General features: G+C 45.0%; 1 protein-coding gene across 1 annotated transcript in view; it reads right to left on the bottom strand.

Annotated features, from left to right (window-relative positions):
- The window catches only part of LOC108414332 (uncharacterized protein DDB_G0287625-like), a 126,685-nt gene extending 109,047 nt beyond the window's left edge, over nucleotides 1–17,638 (bottom strand). The window contains exons 1-2 of the mRNA XM_037538962.1: nucleotides 17,561–17,638; nucleotides 6,901–6,984 (exon numbers count right to left, since the gene is read on the bottom strand). Coding sequence (XP_037394859.1) covers nucleotides 6,901–6,968 — 68 coding nt within the window. The 5' untranslated portion in view covers nucleotides 6,969–6,984; nucleotides 17,561–17,638. The remainder of the gene's footprint in view (nucleotides 1–6,900; nucleotides 6,985–17,560) is intronic.
- Nucleotides 17,639–21,420: the final 3,782 nt, after the last annotated feature.

Raw genomic sequence — 21,420 nt, 5'->3', positions numbered from 1 at the left:
GTTTTGAACTTTTTCATAGTAACACATTGGAGCACACTGCATTTCTGTAGCTCTGTAGAGATGACTTAAATAAACACAGAATAAACAAACAATCCAAGACAAAGACCAAACACTTCAAACAATATCAACACCTCAAACAAAGACCAGCAACAAACCAGGATAAACACGGAGCTTAAATACAACAGGGATAATGAGGGACAGGTGGAGAACAGGTAACAGTCAGGGGCAGGGTCTGGACACAAGGGGGCAGGACCGGGAAGAAACAAAATGCACGTGGACAGGACTGGGAGGGGCCAATCGTGACATTTACTAGGGCTTTCATCTAATTTTGGACTCTCTTCAGTATTTGTTCTGGGTTTTGTAAGCTGTCTTTTTTTTACTATTTTGGACTAACTCTGGCTGGTTTTCTGTTTTTTTTTTTTTTGAGAAAATTGGGGAAATGGATTCACACGTCTGCAGAGCCATTATAACAACCCATGGGGCACTCACTCGTTCAGCATCACTGTTGTGGATGTGTCACATGGAGTTGTAGGGTGCAGCACCTGCTCCAGCCACACCAAGGCTACTCCATGCCAGGGATCCACACACTCTTGATCTGTGGCCAACCATGGCTAGCTACATTCTTACTGCCATTAAGCAACTGCTGCCCTTGGATAAAAACCCCATAGACTTAAAGGTAATTTTTTCTCTTTCAGACTCTCTTTTCTTTTTTCCCCCTTGTTGAGTGGTTTTGTTATATCTAGACTTCTTAAGTATCAGAACAGCCAGGATCCCGAATAGACTACCTTACTCCATTACTTTGAACACTGTAGCCCCAAAGGTCTGTGTGCTGAGTCCTCTACTCATCTACAACAATAATGAGAGCACCTGCAAAGGATAAGTGAGGCAACTGGAATTCTGGTGCATCGACAACAATCTCTCTCTGAATGTGACCAAGGCAAGAGAGATAATTGTAGACTTCAAAAGGACATAGGTGCCTAATATTCCTCTGCACATCAGCAGTACTGCAGTGGAAACATGGCTTCAAGTTCCTATAAGTGCACATCACTGGCAATCTCTCATGCTCCCTGTGCTCCTCTTTCTTAGTGAAGAAGTGAAAGAAGCTCCTATGGAGACTGAAGACGGGTGGACTGTGCACAACTCATTCTCCACTTTTTCTACAAAGCATCATAGAGAGCACCCTGACCTGTAGCATCACTGTCTGGAAACTGCACCGTCTCAGACAGGAAAGCACTGTTACAGGGTCAACTTTGTAATAATGAATCTATTATACATTATCAGTGCAGTGTTATTGCTGCTGCAGACAACCAGCTGATCTATTTTCTCTATTGTCTTTTGCTCAACTGTTGAGTGTTTGTAGTTATTGTATATTTTAGAGGAGAATTTAATATATGGAGTTTGTACAGTTTGTCTATATTTCTTATATTTATTGTTCACTTGGGCCACTTCTTTGTAAAATGTAGCACCATGTCTTGGAGAAACTACATTTTGTTTCTCTGTCAAGAAATTTATAAAAAGAACTTTGACCTTGAAAAATCTCAAGCTCCCTACAAATGATCTCCTGATTTCCTGATTTGCTTTACTTGCCTTACTTCACCTCTCCACGGATCACCACCTTGTCGTGGTGGAGGGGTTTGCATGCTTGAATGATCCTAGGAGCTATGTTGTCTGGAGCAAAAGCTCCTGGTAGGGTCTCCCATGGCAAACTGGTCCTAGGTGACAGGTCAGACAAAGTGTGATCCATAATAACCCCTATGAAGACACAAAAACGGGACTTGTGTACCCTGCCCGGAACAGGGTTACCGGGGCCCCACCCTGGAGCCAGGCCTGAGGGAGGGGCTCGTCAGCGAGCGTCTGGTGGCCGGGCATTTACTCATGGTGCCCGGCCGGGCCCAGCCCGAAGGAGTTACACGAGTCCCCCCTCCCATCGACCCACCACCAATGGGAGGGGCAGTAGTAGGGGTTCGGTGTGTTGTGGATCGGGCACTGTCCGAAGGCGTGGGCCTTGGCGTTCTGATCCTCGGTTGCTGAAAATGGCTTTTGGAACTTGGAACGTTACCTCACTGGCGGGGAAGGAGCCTGAGTTGGTGCGCGAGGTTGAGAGATACCGGCTAGATATAGTCGGGCTCACCTCAACACACAGCTTGGGCTCTGGGTCCAATCTCATTGAGAGGGGCTGGACTTTTTTCTTTTCTGGAGTTGCCCATGGGGAGAGGCGGCGGGCAGGTGTGGGCTTTCTCATAGCCCCTCGACTTGGTGCCTGTATGTTGGGGTTTTCTCCGGTGGACGAGAGGGTAGCTTCCCTATGCCTTCGGGTTGGGGAACGGGTCCTGACTGCTGTCTGTGCTTATGCACCGAACAGCAGTTCAGAGTACCCAGCCTTCTTAGAGTCCTTGGGAAGGGTGCTTGAAAGTGCTCCTCCTGGAGACTCTATTGTCCTACTGGGGGACTTCAATGCTCACGTGGGCAATGACAGTGAGACTTGGAGGGGTGTGATTGGGAGGAATGGCCTCTCTGATCTGAACCCGAGTGGTGTTCAGTTTTTGGACTTCTGTGCAAACCACAGTTTGTCCATCACGAACACCATGTTTGAACACAAGGATGTCCATAAGTGCACATGGCACCAGGACACCCTAGGCCGCAGTTCAATGATTGACTTTGTAGTCGTGTCATCGGACTTGTTGCCATGTGTTTTGGACACTCGGGTAAAGAGAGGAGCTGAGCTGTCAACTGATCATCACCTGGTAAGCCTAAACGTATAGTGAGGGTTTGCTGGGAACATCTAGCAGAAGAACCTGTCAGATTGATCTTCAACTCACACCTCCGTCAGAACTTTGACCAGATATCGGGGGAGGTGGGGGACATTGACTCAGAATGGGCCATGTTCCGTTCCTTCATTACTGAAGCGGCTGACTGTAGCTGTGGCCGTAAGGTAGTTGGTGCCTGTCGGGGCGGTAATCCTCGAACCCGGTGGTGGACACCCCAGGTGAGAGATGCTGTCAAGCTGAAGAAGGAGTCCTACCGGGCATGGTTGGTCTGTGGGACACCAGAGGCAGCTGGCAGGTATCGACAGGCCAAGCGATCTGCGGCTTCAGTTGTCACCAAGGCAAAAACCCGTGTATGGGAGGAGTTTGGTGAGGCCTTGGAAAGTGACTAAGTCGGCTCCGAAAAGATTCTGGCAAACCGTCAGGCGACTCAGAAGGGGAAAGCAGTGTGCCACTAGCACTGTATATAGTGGAGATGGTGTGCTGCTGACTTCGACTGAAGACGTCATTGGGCGGTGGAAGGAATACTTTGAGGAGCTTCTCAATCCCACCGACACGTTCTCCAGTGAGGAGGCTGAGTCTGGGGACATGGGAATAGGCTTGTCCATTACTGAGGCCGAAGTCGCTAAGGTAGTTAAGAAGCTCCTTGGTGGCAAGGCTCCAGGGGTGGATGAGATCCGCCCTGACTTCCTCAAGGCTCTGGATGTTGTGGGGCTGTCTTGGCTGACACGCCTTTTCAACATTGCGTGGACATTGGGTGCGGTGCCACTGGATTGGCAGACTGGGGTGGTGGTGCCTCTTTTTAAAAAAGGGGACCGGAGGGTGTGTTCCAACTACAGGGTAATCACACTCCTCAGCCTCCCTGGTAAGGTCTATGCAGGGGTACTGGAGAAGAGAGTCTGGCTTATAGTTGAACTTCGGATCCAGGAGGAGCAGTGCGGGTTCCGCCCTGGTCGTGGAACACTGGACCAACTCTTCACCCTCTCCAGGATTCTGGAGGGTTCATGGGAGTTTGCCCAACCAGTCCACATGTGCTTTGTGGATCTGGAGAAGGCATTTGACTGTGTTCCCCGGGGTATTCTGTGGGAGGTGCTTCGGGAGTACGGGGTACATGGCTCTTTGCTACAAGCCATTCAGGCCCTGTACAAACAAAGCTGGAGTTTGGTTCGCATAGCCGGCAGTAAGTCAGACTCGTTCCCAGTGAGAGTTGGACTCCATCAGGGCTGCCCTTTGTCACCGATTATATTCATAATTTTTATGGATAGAATTTCTAGGCGCAGTCAAGGGATGAAGGGTGTCCGGTTTGATGACCTCAGGGTCACATCGCTGCTGTTTGCAGATGATGTGGTCCTATTGGGGACATCAGGCCGCGAACTTCAGCTTTCGCTGGATCGGTTTGCAGCCGAGTGTGAAGCGGCTGGGATGAGAATCAGTACCTCTAAATCCGAGACCATGGTTCTCAGGCGGAAAAGGGTGGAGAGCCCTCTCTGGGTCGGGGATAGGCTCTTGCCTCAAGTGGAGGAGTTCAAGTATCTCGGGGTCTTGTTCACGAGTGATGGTACAAGGGAGCGGCAGATTGACAGGCGGAGTGGTGCTGGGTCAGCAGTGATGCGGGCTCTTTACCGGTCTGTTGTGGTAAAGAAAAAGCTGAGCCATAAGGCAAGGCTTTCGATTTACCGGTCGATCTACGTTCCCACCCTCACCTATGGTCATGAGCTTTGGGTAATGACCAAAAGAATGAGATCGCGAATACAAGCGGCCAAAATGAGTTTCCTCCGCAGGGTGTCTGGACTCTCCCTTAGAGATAGGGTGAGAAGTTCAGTCATCCGGGAGGGACTCGGAGTAGAGCCGCTGCTTCTTCACGTCGAGAGGAGCCAGCTGAGGTGGTTCGGGCATCTGGTTAGGATGCCTCTTGGACGCCTCCCTTGGGAGGTGTCACAGGCAAGTCCACCTGGGAGGAGACCCCGGGGAAGACCCAGGACACGCTGGTGTGACTATATCGCCCAGCTGGCCTGGGAGCGCCTCGGAATCCCCCTTGGAGAGCTGGTGGAAGTGGCTGGGGAAAGGGAGGTCTGGGCTTCATTGCTTAGGATGCTGCCCCCGCGACCCGAACCCCGGAGAAGCGGAGGATAATGGATGGATGGATGGATGGATGGATGGATGGCCTTACTTCAAGGCTAGACTACTGTAACGCGCTACTGTCAGGATGCACAAGCAGGAATTTAAACAAACTCCAACTAGTCCAAAAAACGCTGCAACCAGGGTCCTCACTAAAATTAGAAAATCTGATCATATCCGTCCAGTGCTATCATCACTTCATTGGCTACCTATTAAATTCCGTATTGATTATAAAATCCTTTTATTGACTTATAAATCCCTACATGGGCTCGCTCCCGAGTACCTGCACAGATCCCAGAGTGCTGGCTTATTAATAGTCCCCAGAATTCAGAAGGTTTCAGCTGGGGGAAGAGCTTTTTCTTATAAAGCCCCCAAAACTCTGGAATGATCTTCCAGAAACTGTTCGGGACTCAGACACAGTCTCAATCTTTAAGAATAGGCTGAAAACTCACTTGTTCAGTTTAGCTTTTGGTAGCTAATGTTCCCCCTTAGATAAAGGCAGCAGATCCAGGGGTCCATGGACACAGGGCATAATAGTAAACTGAGACGCTGGTGCTGTCATCCTGCTGCTCGCACGCGGTCACTCAGGTTTGTGGACGGTGGAGCGGAGGGATGCCAGACTGTTTCAGAGTGCTGCCGTGTCTGTGTGTCCTTCTGGTTCTCTCCTGTTAGTTAAGCTGTCATAGTCAGTTCTGCCGGAGTCGTTAGCCACATTCTGGAAATGTTTACATCCCCTGTTTTACGTACAAACAGATAGAATAAAACTAATTCCCTCTCCCTGCCTTTTTCCAAGTATATGACCGACCACCTAACCGGCTGAACACTGAAGGACGACCGACTGCCGAGCCCTCCTGCTACCCACTTCAGACCAGCTGCCCACACCCCAGCTACCACCACCTGCCCACCCTACACTGATGTTTTCATAGACTGCTAGCTATTACTACTACTAATACTACTGCTATTAATATTAGTAGTATAATAATTTGTAGGCAGCTTGACCAGAGGAGGATGGGCCCCCCCCCCATCAACTTTGTCCTTCTTTGGGAACTTGAATTAGAAGCAACTGTATTTTGTATCTTTTAACTGTATCTTCAACCATTCTATTGTTAATGGGACTCCAGGTCAAACTACTTGCCTGAGTTAACAATGTATCATCTAGCTATGTCTATGGTCACAACCACAAAGAACTTCTGTACACAAACCACTACCAGCTCCAGCAAGATTGGGATCAACACCAACCACGGTCTTGCTGGCATGCCACTCAAGTATGTAGGACTCTTCTTATGTTCAACCACAAGCTCAGGCGGACAGCGCACCCAGACCAAGGTATGCAGAGGAGCCTCCACACTACTTAGGCCAGGTACAGTCTTTTCAATGCTCTATGGGGATAGTACAGGGCAATACACTCTGGCACAAATTGGCTGATGTTTAGTCAGAAATGTCTAGGTGGGACTGCATGAGTGACTAGGCATAATCTGCTGTGTCTAGGTCATACTAGTTGCATTGCAAGCCATTTATTTTATGTTTTTATCCAGTCTCTTCTTTCACTTTTCACTTCTTTGTGTGCAAATGAAATATTGCGTGTACCAAGCCAAACTCTGGAGTTCAGCCTGATCTTTTTGAGGAAAACCCTGGCCACTACACCTTCATGCTCCATCCTTGCAATCTTCACACCCCAACATTCTCACAACAACTCATGCTGCAAGAAGGTACACTGCCCCAAGCTCCAGAGTGAACTTCTCAAACTGGAAACAAAAGAGGAATTGAGTAAGATCTCAGTTAATGTGAGAAAGTGTGTATCACCACACTAGAACAGAGCATTTCCAGAAAAAGAACTGTTAAACCAAACATTTTGTTGCCAGTCATGGCTCATCAGTGCCATTATGGCGAGTGAGTTTACAGTCCACATGAGATCCCCAAATACCAGGGAATATTTCACCCTGTCCCAACACCTGTTCAACTCTGACCCACCTCCTTTGTCACTTCCTGTTCTTTCCTGTCCCATCCCTTGTCTCACCTATTATCTTGAAAAGCGTCTGACTTCTGACCTCCAGCCTCAGGCCCATCTCCCGCACTTAAATCCATAGGACACTGTGACGTCCTGTCACAAGAGATGAAAGTTATGATGGAACACATGGCACCATTGTTGTGAACTACATTGGCATATCATTAACTAAAACACATTTACAGGTGGAATAGTGTACTCACTATTTTCAATGAGCATGTTATCAATTGACTTGAAGTTTAAGTAAGCATCAAGACAATAGATAAAGTTTTTTTTTAAATCAAAAAAACCTATTTGGGCAATTTCAGGATCACTGATTTATTCAGAATTGCTTTTTCCACAGGGTTATTTTTAACCTACTTTGGTGATTGTATTTTAAAATTGTTTAAATGAACAAACCGACACAAAGCAGTGAATTCATGCAAAAGACTGGTCATGTATTCTCTTTTCACACAGAATTAAAGTACAAAATGTACAGTATAGAATAAAACTCCTATGTACAATCCACTGTGAGCTAGAAAACTCTACCTGAACTTTTTTAATTGAAAAAATGAGCCAATACAAATACCATCACATATAGTAATCAAGGAGGGCAAAAAAGAATACAAAGCACATTTTAGAGAGGGCACATACACATACAAGCATTTTTTAAAGACTTCATAGAGTACTCTGGATATGTAATAGATAAGAAAATATTTCACAAATCTGACAACAAAACCAATGCTGTCCTCGAGGCGCCATGACTAGTACATGTATGCTAGCTGTATCTTTCTAAGCCTTATGAGCTATTACCAAAACTTCTGTCAAACCATTCCTCCATCCCTTGATTTGATAATTGCAGATGGAGAGCAAATGAAAATGGACACCAAACTATAAACAAGCATTTCAGAAAGTGAAGGATCAACCTCTGCTGGCCATTTTCAGTACCATTGATGACTGTATCTCATTTACAGCAATGATTACTAGCAATGGTAATAAAAATATTACTCTGTACTAAGGGAGTTAGGGTAAACTACCTCAAACCCTAACATTACCCTGGTGTTTATTCTGCTCCGTTCCTGTGGGTATGTCAATGACTAATAGTTTAAATATCTGGGTGGCTATAGACCTCTCACTGGATGACAGCAAGAGTCCCCTTTACCCAATGCAGGAATATCCTTCAAAACTGGAGTTGACACATGAGTAGTGAATGGTGTCAACTCAACTGTAGCAGTGGCCGGCCTTGGGGAAGTAGTAACCTGGGCTTGTGGCTTATCCAAAGAAAGTGAATGTTGACTTGGACCATTCAACTGCAAAGCTTCAGGACAGGCTGCCATAGAAAACTTGGCAGGTGATTTTGCACCTTGTATTAGCTGAACTGAGTGTCTCCCTGAGATGACAAGCTCCATAGTCTGTATTGTGTAAGATACTGGTCCTATCAGTACAGTTTCAGGAATCCACTTGTAGTTATGTGCCAACACATGTTAACCAGGTTGGAGAACCCTATCTTTTACTCTTTGTTTGTGTCTCTCTGTTTGAGCTTGCTGTTGCTGCAGGACTAGAGTCCTTGTCCTGGAAGGCTTGAGGAGATCAAGACTAGTGCACAACTGTCATTTCATGAGAAGCATTGTAGGAGAAACATGAGTAGTAGAATGTGGCACATTTGTGTAGGGCAGTAGAAAACTACATTGCCAAAAGTATTTAGTCACCCATCCAAATCATTGAATTCAGGTGTTCCAGTCACTTCCATGGCCACAGGTGTATAAAGCCGAGCCCCTAGGCCTGCAGACTGCTTCTACAGACATTAGTGAAAGAATGGGTCGCTCTCAGGAGCTCAGTGAATTCCAGCATGGTACCGTGATCAGACACCACCTGTGCAAGACCAGTTGTGAAATTTCCTCACTACTAAATATTCCACAGTCCACTGTCAGTGGGATTATAACAAAGTGGAAGCGATTGGGAACGACAGCAACTCAGCCACGAAGTGGTCGGCCACGTAAAATGACAGAGCGGGGTCAGCGGATGCTGAGGGGCATAGTGCGCAGAGGTCACCAACTTTCTGCAGAGTCAATCACTACAGACCTCCAAACTTCATGTGGCCTTCAGATCAGCTCAAGAACAGCGTAGAGAGCTTCATGGAATGGGTTTCCATGACCAAGCAGCTGCATCCAAGCCTTACATCACCAAGCGCAATGCAGAGCGTGGAATGCAGTGGTGTAAAGCGCCGCCACTGGACTCTAGAGCAGTGGAGACGTGTTCTCTGGAGTGACCAATCACACTTCTCCATCTGGGAATCCGATGGACGAGTCTGGGTTTGGTGGTTGCCAGGAGATGGTACTTGTCTGACTGCATTGTGCTGAGTGTAAAGTTTGGTGGAGGAGGGATTATGGTGTGGGGTTGTTTTTCAGGAGTTGGGCTGGGCCCCTTAGTTCCAGTGAAAGGAACTCTTAAAGCTTCACACCAAGAGATTTTGGAGAATTTCATGCTCCCAACTTTGTGGGAACAGTTTGGGGGACGGCCCCTTCCTGTTCCAACATGACTGCACACCAGTGCACAAAGCAGGTGCATAAAGACATGAATGAGTGAGTTTGGTGTGGAAGAAGTTGACTGGCCTGCACAGAGTCCTCACCTCAACACCATAGAACACCTTTGGGATGGATTACAGCGGAGACTGTGAGCCAGGCCTTCTCGTCCAACATCAGTGTCTGACCTCACAAATGCTCTTCTGGAAGAATGCTCAAAGATTCCCAAAAACACCCCTAACCCTTGTGGAAAGCCTTCCCAGAGGAGTTGAAGCTGCAAAGGGTGGGTCGACATCATATTAAATCTTATGGATTAGGAATCCATGGGTCCCGGCCGAGCTCAGCCTGAATGAGCTACATGGGACCACTCTCCCATGGACCTACGACCCGTGGGAGAGGCACTTATGGAGGTCCGCTGCAATGTGGATCAGGTGGCGTTCTGATCTTTGCCTGCTCAAACTGGCTCTCGGAACATGGAACATGACCTCTCTGGCAGGGAAAGAGCCTGAGCTAGTGTATGAGGCTGAAAGATACCAACTAGATATAGTTGGGCTCACCACAACACATGGCAGGGGCCCTGGAACAGACTGTCTGGAGAGGGATTGGACTTTATTCCATTCTGGAGTTGTCCAGGGTGAGAAGCGTTGGGCAGGAGTGGGCTTACTCATAGCTCCCCGGCTCAGCACCTGTACGTTGAGGTTTTCTCTGTTGGATGAGAGGGTTATTTCCCTGTGCCTTCGGGCATTTAAAACTAGTTTGTGCTTATATAATGCCACTTGTAGAGCATTAAACGAGCTCTGTAATTTTCTCTGTAATTGTTGAAGCATGAATAGATAGGAAAAGGGTGGAATGCTCTGTCCAGGGCGGGAGTGAATTCTTATCCCAAGTGGAGGAGTTTAAATATCTCTGGATTTTGTTCACGAGTGAAGGAAGGATGGAGCAAGAGGTTGACAGGCGGATTGGTGCGGCGTCTGCAGTAATGCGGACCCTATACCGGTCCGTCATGTTGAAGAAAGAGCTGAGCCAGAAGGCAAAGCTGTCAATTTACCGGTCAATCTTCGTTCCAACTCTCAACTATGGTCACAAGCTTTGGGTAGTGACCAAAAGAACGAGATCGCGGATACAAGCGGCCAGAATGAGCTTTCTCCACAGGGTCGCCTTTAAATTTTCATCTAAACAAGTACTGATGGAATTTGCAAACACTAAATACAACCCCAATTGAGCAATGCTCAAAAAATACCTGTTTGGAACATTCCACAGATGAACAGGTTAACTGGAAAGAGGTGAGTGTCATGATTGGGTATAAAGGGAGCATCCCTGAAAGGCTCAGTCATTCACAAGCGAGGACGGGGCGAGGTTCACCACTTTGTGAACAACTGCGTGAGCAAATAGTCCAACAGTTTAAGAACAACGTTTCTCAACGTGCAACTGCAAGGAATTTAGGGATTTCATCATCTACAATCCATAATATCATCAAAAGATTCAGAGAATCTGGAGAAATCTCTGCAGGTAAGCGGCAAGGCAGAAAACCAACACTGAATGCCCGTGACCTTCGATCCCTCAGGCGGCACTGCATTATAAACCCACATCATTCTGTAACGGATATTCCCACATAGGCTCAGGAACACTTCAGAAAACCACTGTCAGTGAACTCAATTCGTCGCTCCATCTAACTAAACTAAACTAAACTGTTTTTGGAAATCATGGACATCGTGTCCTCCGGGCCAAAGAGGAAAAGGACTGTCCGGATTGTTTTCAGCGCAAAGTTCAAAAGCCAGCATCTCTGATGGTGTGGGGGTGTGTTAGTGCCCATGGCAGGGGTAACTTGCACATCTGTGAATGCCCCATTAATGCTGAAAGGTACATACAGGTTTTGGAGCAACATCTGCTGCCATCCAAGCAAGGATGCTCCCTTTATACCCAGTCATGACACTCACCTGTTTCCAATTAACCTGTTCACATGTGGAACATTCCAAACAGGTGTTTTTTGAGCATTCAACTGAATATAGGTTGAAAAGGATTTGCAAATCATCGTATTCTGTTTTTTATTATGTTTTACACAACGTGCCAACTTCACTGCAATTAGGGTTGTATATCCTTTCATTTCTGAAGTAATAGTAGCATTTGTTCTTCTTTGTTAAATCACTTTTGACAGTTAAGATTAAAAGTGAAATGAGGCCAAAGATCATGAAGCATAAAATAGAAAATTAAGAGCTCACCCAGATTATTAAAATATTGGCAATTCAAATTTATAGTTTATCTGTCATAGTGAATGTCATACGGAAGTGCAGGTTAAGTGAGAGAGTGTGTGGCTGCCTGTGCTGAATGTGTGTGTGTGTGTTAACAAGTTTAGGTGTGTGTGTGTGTGTGTGTGTGTGTGTTTGAGTTTGTTGTTGAGGGGTTTCATGCTGCAGTGTGTAATGAAACAGGATTTTCCTGTTGTCTCAGACTTGAAAACGCTCATTTTGCCTAGCATGCACCTGCCTGCAGGCTAAATGCCAGGCATTTGTTAGTCAAATAAGACTTAATTTTCATACACAGACTGTACAGACTAGAGAGTGTTCATCCTAAACACAATATTTTTGGTGAGTACTCCAGTACTCACCAGTCAGATGCTGTGCTTGCAGAGATGTCACTGGATTTTCACACCATTTGATAATTGTCTTAGTATAATGAAACCTTGTATCTCTAAAATGTTCTGTTTTCAGGAAATGGAAAAAAATGTTTTTTGAGAGTTACCCTGCCTTTAATGTGTGGTGGTAGTGTAAGGGAATACTGATTAAGGGAGAAGGGAAAACCATGGCTGGAGTTCTGGACAGCTTCTGCCTGAAGCTAGATGGCCAGATTCCCCCTTATAGCTGTAGTAAGACTGAGGCAGGACTGAGGAACAGAGAGGAGATGGGGTGGTGGTGGGTTTGTGAACCTTTTGTCACAGGAACGGAAGTTGAGGATTTTAATTTATGTCTAAGATCTGTGATGGACTGGTGAACTGTCTGGGGTGTATCCTGCCTTTCTCCCAATGACAGCTGGGATAGGCTCCAGCACCCCCCGTGACCCAGAAGTGTAAGTGGCTTAGAAGATGAAGATATGGGTGTTAGATTAGAGGAAGGTGGGGTTTAAGCCATGTTCCTCCCCCAAAGCATCAGTTATAACATTACGTTTTGTGAGTCTAGACCATACGTATAACATGTGGTAAAAGTATGAGGAAAGACTGATTGAGGAATGGGGGAGAACTCTGAGAACTTGGGCTGTAACTAGAAGGCTGGAACCTCAAAAACACTTCAGGATAAACTCACAAACCTGAGGTCTAGGACTGAGTGATACATATAAGAGCTGGCTTGAGGGAACTTAACAGGATGAGAAGGACAGAGATCCAGAAATCTTTTTCTTGCAAGATAGAACTGCAGCAGTTCAGCATCAGTTATTTGTCAGATGGTCTATCTTTTTGGTATTTGATTTAGACATTGTGCACTAGGCTCCACAGGCTTGGTGGAGTAATTTAGCCTGGGCAGAAAAGAGGTCTAGTTAAGTTGGCCCTTTGCATGGTACTTTTGCATGGTACAATTTTGCTATTAAAGTTGTAAAATGAAAATAAAAATGGTGCAGATAAATTTATTTCAGTGTAATATTGTGATGGTGGCATGGTGGTCTGCTGCTTAATCTTCTTACTGGACTTCCTAAGAAAACGATACATCTGTTACAACTCATATAAAATGCAGCAGCATCCTAACAATGTTTTAAAAGAACTGCACTGGCTACCTGTAACATTCAGAATAGAGTTTAAAGTTCTGCCCCTAGTTTTTAATGCTCTAAATGACCTTAAAGCTCTTACATCACAGAGTGTCTGTCTGTGTATGTTCCAGCACATGATCTTAGATCTGGAGATACTGACCTCCTACAAACACAGAAAACATGGAGAGACTCTTTCTGTTATTGTGTGTCTTAACTGTGGAGCTTAGTTTTCTTTCTCACCTGAAGAAGCCTGGGAGCACTGTGAGAATTTCACTAGTGCTTTTAACCCCATACATGGGCCATACAAAATGGATCCTGTACTATCTCACCAGCGTGTCTGACACAGCAGCACAGGGACCCCACAGGGAAGACACTGACACTATTCCTCCTCACCCTGTACACTGCAGACCTCACCAAACTGCCATCTACAGATGTTCTCTGATGACTCTGCAATCATTGGACTCATTAGAGGATGGCAGAGAGTACAGAGAACTGACCCAGGACTTTGTGGACTGGAGTCTGAGGAACCACCTCCTGATCAATGTGGGGAAAACCAAAGAGATGGTATAGGGGAGTAGCTAAGTAGCCTGCTACTTTTTGTAGCTAACCACAAAATTTTGTAGCTAATAGCTGTAGTGCCTACAATTTTGCATTTAGCTATTTTTGCTACAGTTTCGTTACTGGCTTCAGTCAATCTGCAAAAAATCTGAACCACAGAACACGGTTATTAACTGGGCTAGTGGTGATTGTGCAATGCTGACTGAGCCATGGACAGATCGAGCAAGTGGTCACATGCTGGCCCCACACACTGATCATCCCTTACTGGTAGGCTTAGCTCAAGGGTCGGCAACTGAAATGTTAAGAAGTTACAAAGTAGCTAGCTACAAATTTTTCAGTAGCTACCCCAACCCTGAATAACACTAGTGCACTTTACAGGAAAGGCCAGAGCTGCTCTACCTGCTTAGAAGACTAAGGTCATTTGGAGAGCAGAGGGCGCTCCTGAGGACCTTTGCTGTTGCATCAGCCATCTTCTATGGAGTGGTATGTTGGGGCAGCAGCAACTCAACTGCGGACAGGAAGAGACTTGGCCGACTCATTAAGAGGGCCAGCTCTGTCCTGGGAAGCCCCCTAGACCCAGTGCAGGTGGTGGGAGAAAGGAGGATGTTAGCCAGACTAGCATCCATACTGGAGAACAGCTAACCCCCCCCCCCCCCCCCCCCCCCCCCCCCCCCCACCACCACCACCATGAATCAGCAGTGGCAGGTTTCTGGGAGCACAGGTCTTCACATATGAACCAATGTTAGTCCAGTCTGAGGGGAAAAAAAGGAAAAAATGGAGCCGAGATGAGACAGAAATGATTAGCAAAGCTGATTGTGTTGGAGTTGAGCTGGGATGGAACAGATCCAAGATCTGATTTGACGTGGAGACAAGCTGAGCCAGAAAGGAATTGCAGAGCTGAGGTGCATTGAAGCTGGTCTGAAATGAAGCTGATTCAAGATGGAGCCAAAATAATGTGAAATTGAAAGGAGTTGCAGAGCTGTATGTATAGTATCTGATCTGAGATGAAGCCGAATGGAGGTTGAAAAGAGTTGCAGAACTGAGCTGCAATGGAGTCAGTCCAAGACAGAGCTGATCTGAGGTGAAGCTGATCTGAGATGGATCAGAGTGGAGGCAGAAATGAGTTGTAGAGCTGATTGTACTGGAGATTATTCGAGATTGAGCTGAATTAGACATAAGTTGCAGCGCTGAGTGGCACTGAAGCTGATCTGAAATGGAGCCAACCCAGGATGGAGCAAAGTGGAGTCTGAAAAGAGTTACAGAGAAAAGAGTATTCTACTGGGGCTAATCTGGGATGGAGCAGAAATTAATTACAGAGCCGAGTTGCATTTAAGCTGTTCCGAGGTGGGAAGTCAAAAATGAGTTGCAGAGCTGATTGTACTGAAGCTGATCAGAGTGGAGTCATAGGTGAGTTGCTGAGCTGAGGCACACTGGAGCTGCACTAAGACTGAGTTGAACTTGAGAGGGAGCTGGGTTCAGATGGAGTCGAGTAGAAACAAATGAGTTGTAGAGCTGGAATTCAGGGATCGATATGAGATGGAACAGATTAAGGACAAGTTGGGATGGGATGGAGCTGAGACAGGATGGAGGCAAGAGGATGAAGGAAGGAAGAGAGGTTGTGGGATGAAAGGGAAGGGAAGAGGATGCGGGATGACAAGCGGAGGAGGATCCGCTTTTAATAAGCAAGCTCCCAGTAAGAGCTTATACAGCCAGAATAAAACTAGTGGTTAGGTGGGATGCAGAGAAACTGGCATAAACCAGCAAGGCTCAAGAAAGTAAGGCATGGTAAAGGACAGGGATTTTGTCCTCATGCTAGGGAGAAGAGAGGGGAATAAAAATGAAGAAGGTGAAAAAAAGACAAATGGCAAGAGAAAGGAGGAATAGCGGCTTGAAAGGGTGATGTCGTCATGTGGAATGTGATGTAGGACAGACAGAGACAGAATGGAATAAGTCCGTATTGGCGATGCAATTCGTCCATCAGGGTGCACTCGTGCGTGGTCGCAGTCCAGTCAGGGCTACAGTTTGGACGAGGCTCATGGGGGGCAGGAGTGAAGGTGTGTGAGACCCCATGGTTTAAGATCACCACAGCCATGCTGAAAAAAGCTGAAATTGGGCAGTGGGAGCATGAGTGGCCAGGTGGGCAAATCCCATGGAGGCCACGCTAGCTAGGGCAGCAGGTATGATGAAAACAGACTTATTTTTTTACATAGCTACATTTAACTTTATTGTAAATTAAAATATGTTTACACTTTAATTATGGACTGATTCTGTTGATCTGTTTGTCCTGAAATATTAACACAATGATAATGGCATTTTAAAATGGTATAAAAAGGTGAAAAGTTAAAAGGTTTTGATGAGGCTGCAGGGATATACTTTTTGTACTTTTCCCCTCAAGTTTTAAATACTCAGCTCAATATCGCTGAACATTTTATACATCACACTGTTGTAGAAGTAAATTTTTGCTCTACAATTTCTATTACTTTTTACTGTATTTAGAGACAATTCAGTACATTGCAGCAGGCTACCATGTGAGATCCCCCTCACCCATAATACAATGATCAGTTGTTATGTGTATTAAGGCAGAATGCAGTTCTGATCTATGTGTTTATGTGTTTACATAGCAAACATATGCACACAGAGCTCCCCCCCCCAAGCATTTGAAAAGATTTGCAATTGAAAGGCCACAGCCAAAATGTAACAACACTTGAACCATAGAGCAACTTATTTTTGGTTTTAATTGGCTTTCTCACATTAATGTTTCTAAACAAAAACGTGAAAGGCAGTGAAACTGTGTTGTTTCAGTGAAATTAAGTGAGTTGTCAGAGTTACTTAATTAGTGTTCGCAGCTCGTTTACATTCAGTGTAATCTTGTTGAGTAAAGCTCAACGTTTCCCGTTGACTCCTAGCATCATCAACATGTATGTTGTTTTACTTGTTTACCATTGAGTGTGTGTTTTCCTTACACTCCACTCTTTTAGCCGTGTTGTTGTTGGTGAAGACAGTAGCACAATAATGACTTAATAATATTATATAGATCTTAAACATATCAACTTTATGCTCTCTTTCTGCTTTAATTAGTAGAACGTAACCATATTAAGTTTAATGTTGCAATAATACATGAATATGATCAGTCCAGTTAATTAGAACTCACTTCAGTGAAGTAAATAGGTAAAGTTTTTAATAAATCCAGTACATTTGTTTGAGTGAATATGGCTGACTTGTCCAATATGTATGTCCAATATGCACATGTAAGATGCATTTAAAAAAAATTCTTAATGTAATTTAGAGTTTGTGTGTTTGTACAGTGTATCTCACATACACCAAATACATGCTAATCCAAAAAAATCATTTCCATTTGGGCTGAGCAAAACCAAACTCAAAGTTCACACCCATGCAAACAGTCATGAGAAAGTCTGCTCTCTACCTAGCTTTATGTATACCTTTATGGAAACGAAATACGTGGACATGTATATTTACATGTGAAAAACTGTTCAAATGTTCCAAATTTTAATTTTTGTTAATTTTATTAATGCATAAAGGATATGTATGCAATTAGAGAAATAGGTGACTGTTGGTGACAGCATGCCATATTTACATAAAATTTCCTCTACAAAGACCACAATCATTCTCTGTTTCTCATCTGGCATCAACAATTTGCATAGATTTTGCAAGCCTATGATGATATGAGTCATATAAGCATTAATAATGTGTAATTATTGTTTGTTGTTTCACAACACTTGATTTCAACCTAAGTGTAAGTTATTTTAACACAGGATCCACAAGCTACTTTTAAAGCTTGTCTGTGTAAAAACATGGACTGTATTCTGGACTGTGTAATTATTAATAAACATACTTAAGAACAATAAACCTTAAAGCCTTACCTTATCGGAGTTTCAAACAGGAAAGCCAAAAACGGAGAAGTTTTGTCATGGACTGAGAATCCCTTGGTTTTATACTTACGAAACGCCTGTGCTGTGAAACTGAAAGTAAGCTCTGTGCTTTGAAGGGTGTGCCTGATTCTTTCACCTAACTGGCTAGTCGGGTACTTGACAGGTCAATGCCTGCATTACTGGAGAAACTGTAGAAGCAGAGTCAATATAATGTTATGGATTTTCGCACTGCATTCACTGTTTCAGTGGCACTTCAATACTTTGGTGCATATTAATTCATCATTTTTTTTTCTCAAATAGTTTGTTTTTCAATACTAAAACAAAAACTGTTAGAGAAACATGGTTGAGCTGTGTTTATACCATCATTATCATTACATTTCACTGAACTTAAAGGGAAGAGACATAAGTAATGTGCATATACATTGAACTGAAAACATGGACAATGAGCTCCAATTGTTGTTAAAAGTATACAGTGTAGTGTTGCTGCTGAATAAAAAGTGATGTCATAAAAAGTAGAACATTGAGAGATGTTTCACAAAACATATAACTTATTATATTTTGACTATATAGAAGGGCAAAAGCCCTTATAAACCCACCTAAATCTAAAATTCTCATATGAACTTTTTAATTATTATAAGTTTCACAATGAAATCAAATATTAATCCATCCTTTAACATAATCAAGCCTGATTTGTATGATGTATTTAAAAAATTAATAACTGGAAAGTTTAAAAGTCTGAACTGGGCTTAATTTGTACTCTTCAAGACCATCTATGTTCCTTATATGCATTGTAATATCATTGTCTTGCTCAGAAAAAAAAAATCTAATTCAGTTAATGACCTGATGAACAGCAAAAACACTCTTTATAGAAGACCATCTGTTTTTTATTTTTATTTTATTATGTTTGATGACAACATATGAAAAACATAAAACACACCTTATGCACCCTACCCTGCTCCAGCCCTGGTGTAAACACACAAATATATACAGTCAGGGTTGGAACATAAAAAGAAAAAGGAAAAAAATACAAACAACTCAATTTTTTATTACACGATTGAGCTTGAACTTGTCACTGTCCAGAATACTAAAATATGCTAATGAGAGGATGTACCAGGCCCCGACAAAGGGTGGAATGAGGTCATTCCCTGAGTCCCAAACATTGACAAGAGCCACGGAAATGGTGTGATCCCACACTGCTGATGCTAAACCAGCATAATCTTCTCTCATTAAGGGCAGCATGAGCACCTGAGCTAAAGAGGAGAGAAAGAAATTGTTGCTCCTCCTCCTCTCGTAGGGGAGGGGGTAGGGGGTAGGAGGGGGTAGGGCTAGAAACGGGGCCCTGTTATGTGCCTAGAGAGCTGTCCCATGCCATTGTTGGGACATTTCTCTGACTGCTGAGATGGTGTGTGACATCATACACGCAACCATCACAAGACTTCAGACCCAGCACCCTGAGGCTTTCATTGCCATCTCTGGTGATTTTAATCACATTACACTGGACTCAATGCTCACATCTTTTTACCAGTATGTAGACTGCCTCACTAGGAAGAACAGGACAATTGATCTCCTTTACGCCAATGTGAAGGATGCATACATTGCCACACCCCTGGACCCTCTGGGAAAATCTGACCATAACCTGGTCTACCTGCAGCCCCAGTACAAACCCTGTGTCCGGAGAGAGCCTGTAACCACACGCTCCTTCAGGAAATGGTCTCCTGAAGCCGAAGCGGCTCTCAGGGATTGTTTCAAGTCCACAGAATGGAGCGTACTGCAGGAGCCATCCGGAGAGGATATTGAGGGGATTACACACTGCATGATAGCCTACATGAACTTTTGCATGGACATTGTTGTTCCTGTGAAAACTGTACGCTGCTTTGCTAATAACAAGCCCTGGATAACCAGCGATGTCAAAGGCCTGCTGAACAAGAAGAAGAAAGCCTTTAAAGACAACAACCAGGAAGAGCTTAGAAATGTACAGAGGGAGCTCAAAGTCCACTTGTGAGAGGCCAAGGAGTCCTACAGGGTGAAGGTGGAGCAGAGGTTAAGGGAGAATAGCATGAGGGAGGTGTGGAATGGTATGAAGACCATTACAGGATGCAAGCAGAGGATGGACAGTGCGTTAGAGAGTGACGCAGAGAGAGCCTATGAGTTCAACATCTTCTACAACCGGTTTGACTGCCCTGTTCAGATCTCCACAGCACCTGCATGTCCAGTAGTCACCTCCACAGAGGGTCTTCTCAGCTCCTGGTTGCTTCAGTCTCTACCTGCCTGGACAGACAACACAGCCCGCTGTCCCCCCTCTTCACACATTAACACATCAGATCTGATCTGCAGATCAAGTTAGAGGTGAGCTGAGGAAACTCCACACAAGGAAAGCAACTGGTCCGGGCAAAGTATGTCCTAGACTACTTAGGTCCTGTGCTGCTGAGCTGGGGTCACCCCTACAGCACATCTTCAACCTGAGTGTGTGCTTGAGGAGGGTTCCCACACTGTGGAAGACGACATGCCTCATTCCAGTACCCAAGAGGGGGCGACCCAGTGAACTCAATGACTTCAGGCCTGTTGCTCTAACATCCCATGTCATGAGGACACTGGAGCACCTTCTTCTACACCTTCTCAGACCCCAGGTTCAACATGCAACAGACCCCCTGCAGTTCTCCTATGGTGAGAAAGTTGGAGTGGAGGATGCCCGCTCCATCATGCCCACTCTTATCTGGACAAGAGTGGCTGTGCTGTAAGTGTCATGTTCTTTGATTTTTCCAATGCCTTTAATACCATTCAGCCCCTCCAACTGAGAGAAGCTGGTTAGGATGCAAGTGGATCTGCACCTGGTCTCCTGGATTACTGACTACCTCACTGGCAGACCTCAGTATGTCAGGCTGAAGGACTGTATATCAGAGACTGTGGTCAGCAGCACTGGAGCACCACAAGGGACTGTACTTTCCCCCTGTAAGGGTTCAGCCTGCACTGCCTGCTGCCAGCAGAGGATGTTGGCAGCAAGGCGCCCAGCCTGAACCACAAGCTGCCAGCAGAGGGCATCGGCAGCAAGGCGCCCAGCCTGAACCACCTGCTGCCAGCAGAGGGCATCGACAGCAAGGCACCCAGCCTGAACCACCTGCTGCCAGCAGAGGGCGTCGGCAGCAAGGTGCCAAAGATTAATCAGGCTAACCTGATGCACCTCAAAGATCCCTGATTTAAGATGGCGGCAAACGCCAATGTTTGTCACACCTTTGTAGAGGGGTGACTGGTATGTTACTTAGTCTTTGAAAAGAAAAGAAAAGAAAAGAAAAGAGACAAAACTGTCCCAAAACCAAAAAGAAAAATAAAAGGGGGCTGAGAAAAGAAATTGCCAAAAAAAAAAAAAAAAGCTCACCTTCCTCTTACACTCGCAGAAGAAGTGGCTTCTTTTCTGTTTACCTTTCGTTTCAGGTTTCAGCAGCAAAATGGTTCAAAGTGAACTGAGACCCCTCAGGTGTGTTTACACCTGTCGACCCAAAGAAAACAAAGCAATGTAGGTGTAAAGTCCTGATAAAATGCAGATGATAGCCAGCCTAATGTGTGCTGATGTGTGCATAAAAGGACTCAACTGTTCAGACATTCAGGTGTTCATTCCATCTTCATGCTTCTCTTCTGTGCAACCTGACAAGCGGCAGATCAAGCTGAGCCTCATGTGGGTATCAGGAGGAAACCAAGGAAGGGAATGCAGTAGTAGAGTGACATAAGTCAACTTAAGATAATTCTCTGAAGACAAGCTATGCTGCTGCATTATGGATCACATAAGGCTCTGATGGCCTGCCAAGACCAGCCAGGAGTTGCAGTACATGAGCCTTGAGATGAACAGAGATTGAAAA

The sequence above is a fragment of the Pygocentrus nattereri genome, chromosome 6, assembly GCF_015220715.1.
Source record: "Pygocentrus nattereri isolate fPygNat1 chromosome 6, fPygNat1.pri, whole genome shotgun sequence".
NCBI classification, from domain to species: Eukaryota; Metazoa; Chordata; class Actinopteri; order Characiformes; family Serrasalmidae; genus Pygocentrus; species Pygocentrus nattereri.
This window is presented reverse-complemented; position numbering and strand designations above follow the sequence as displayed.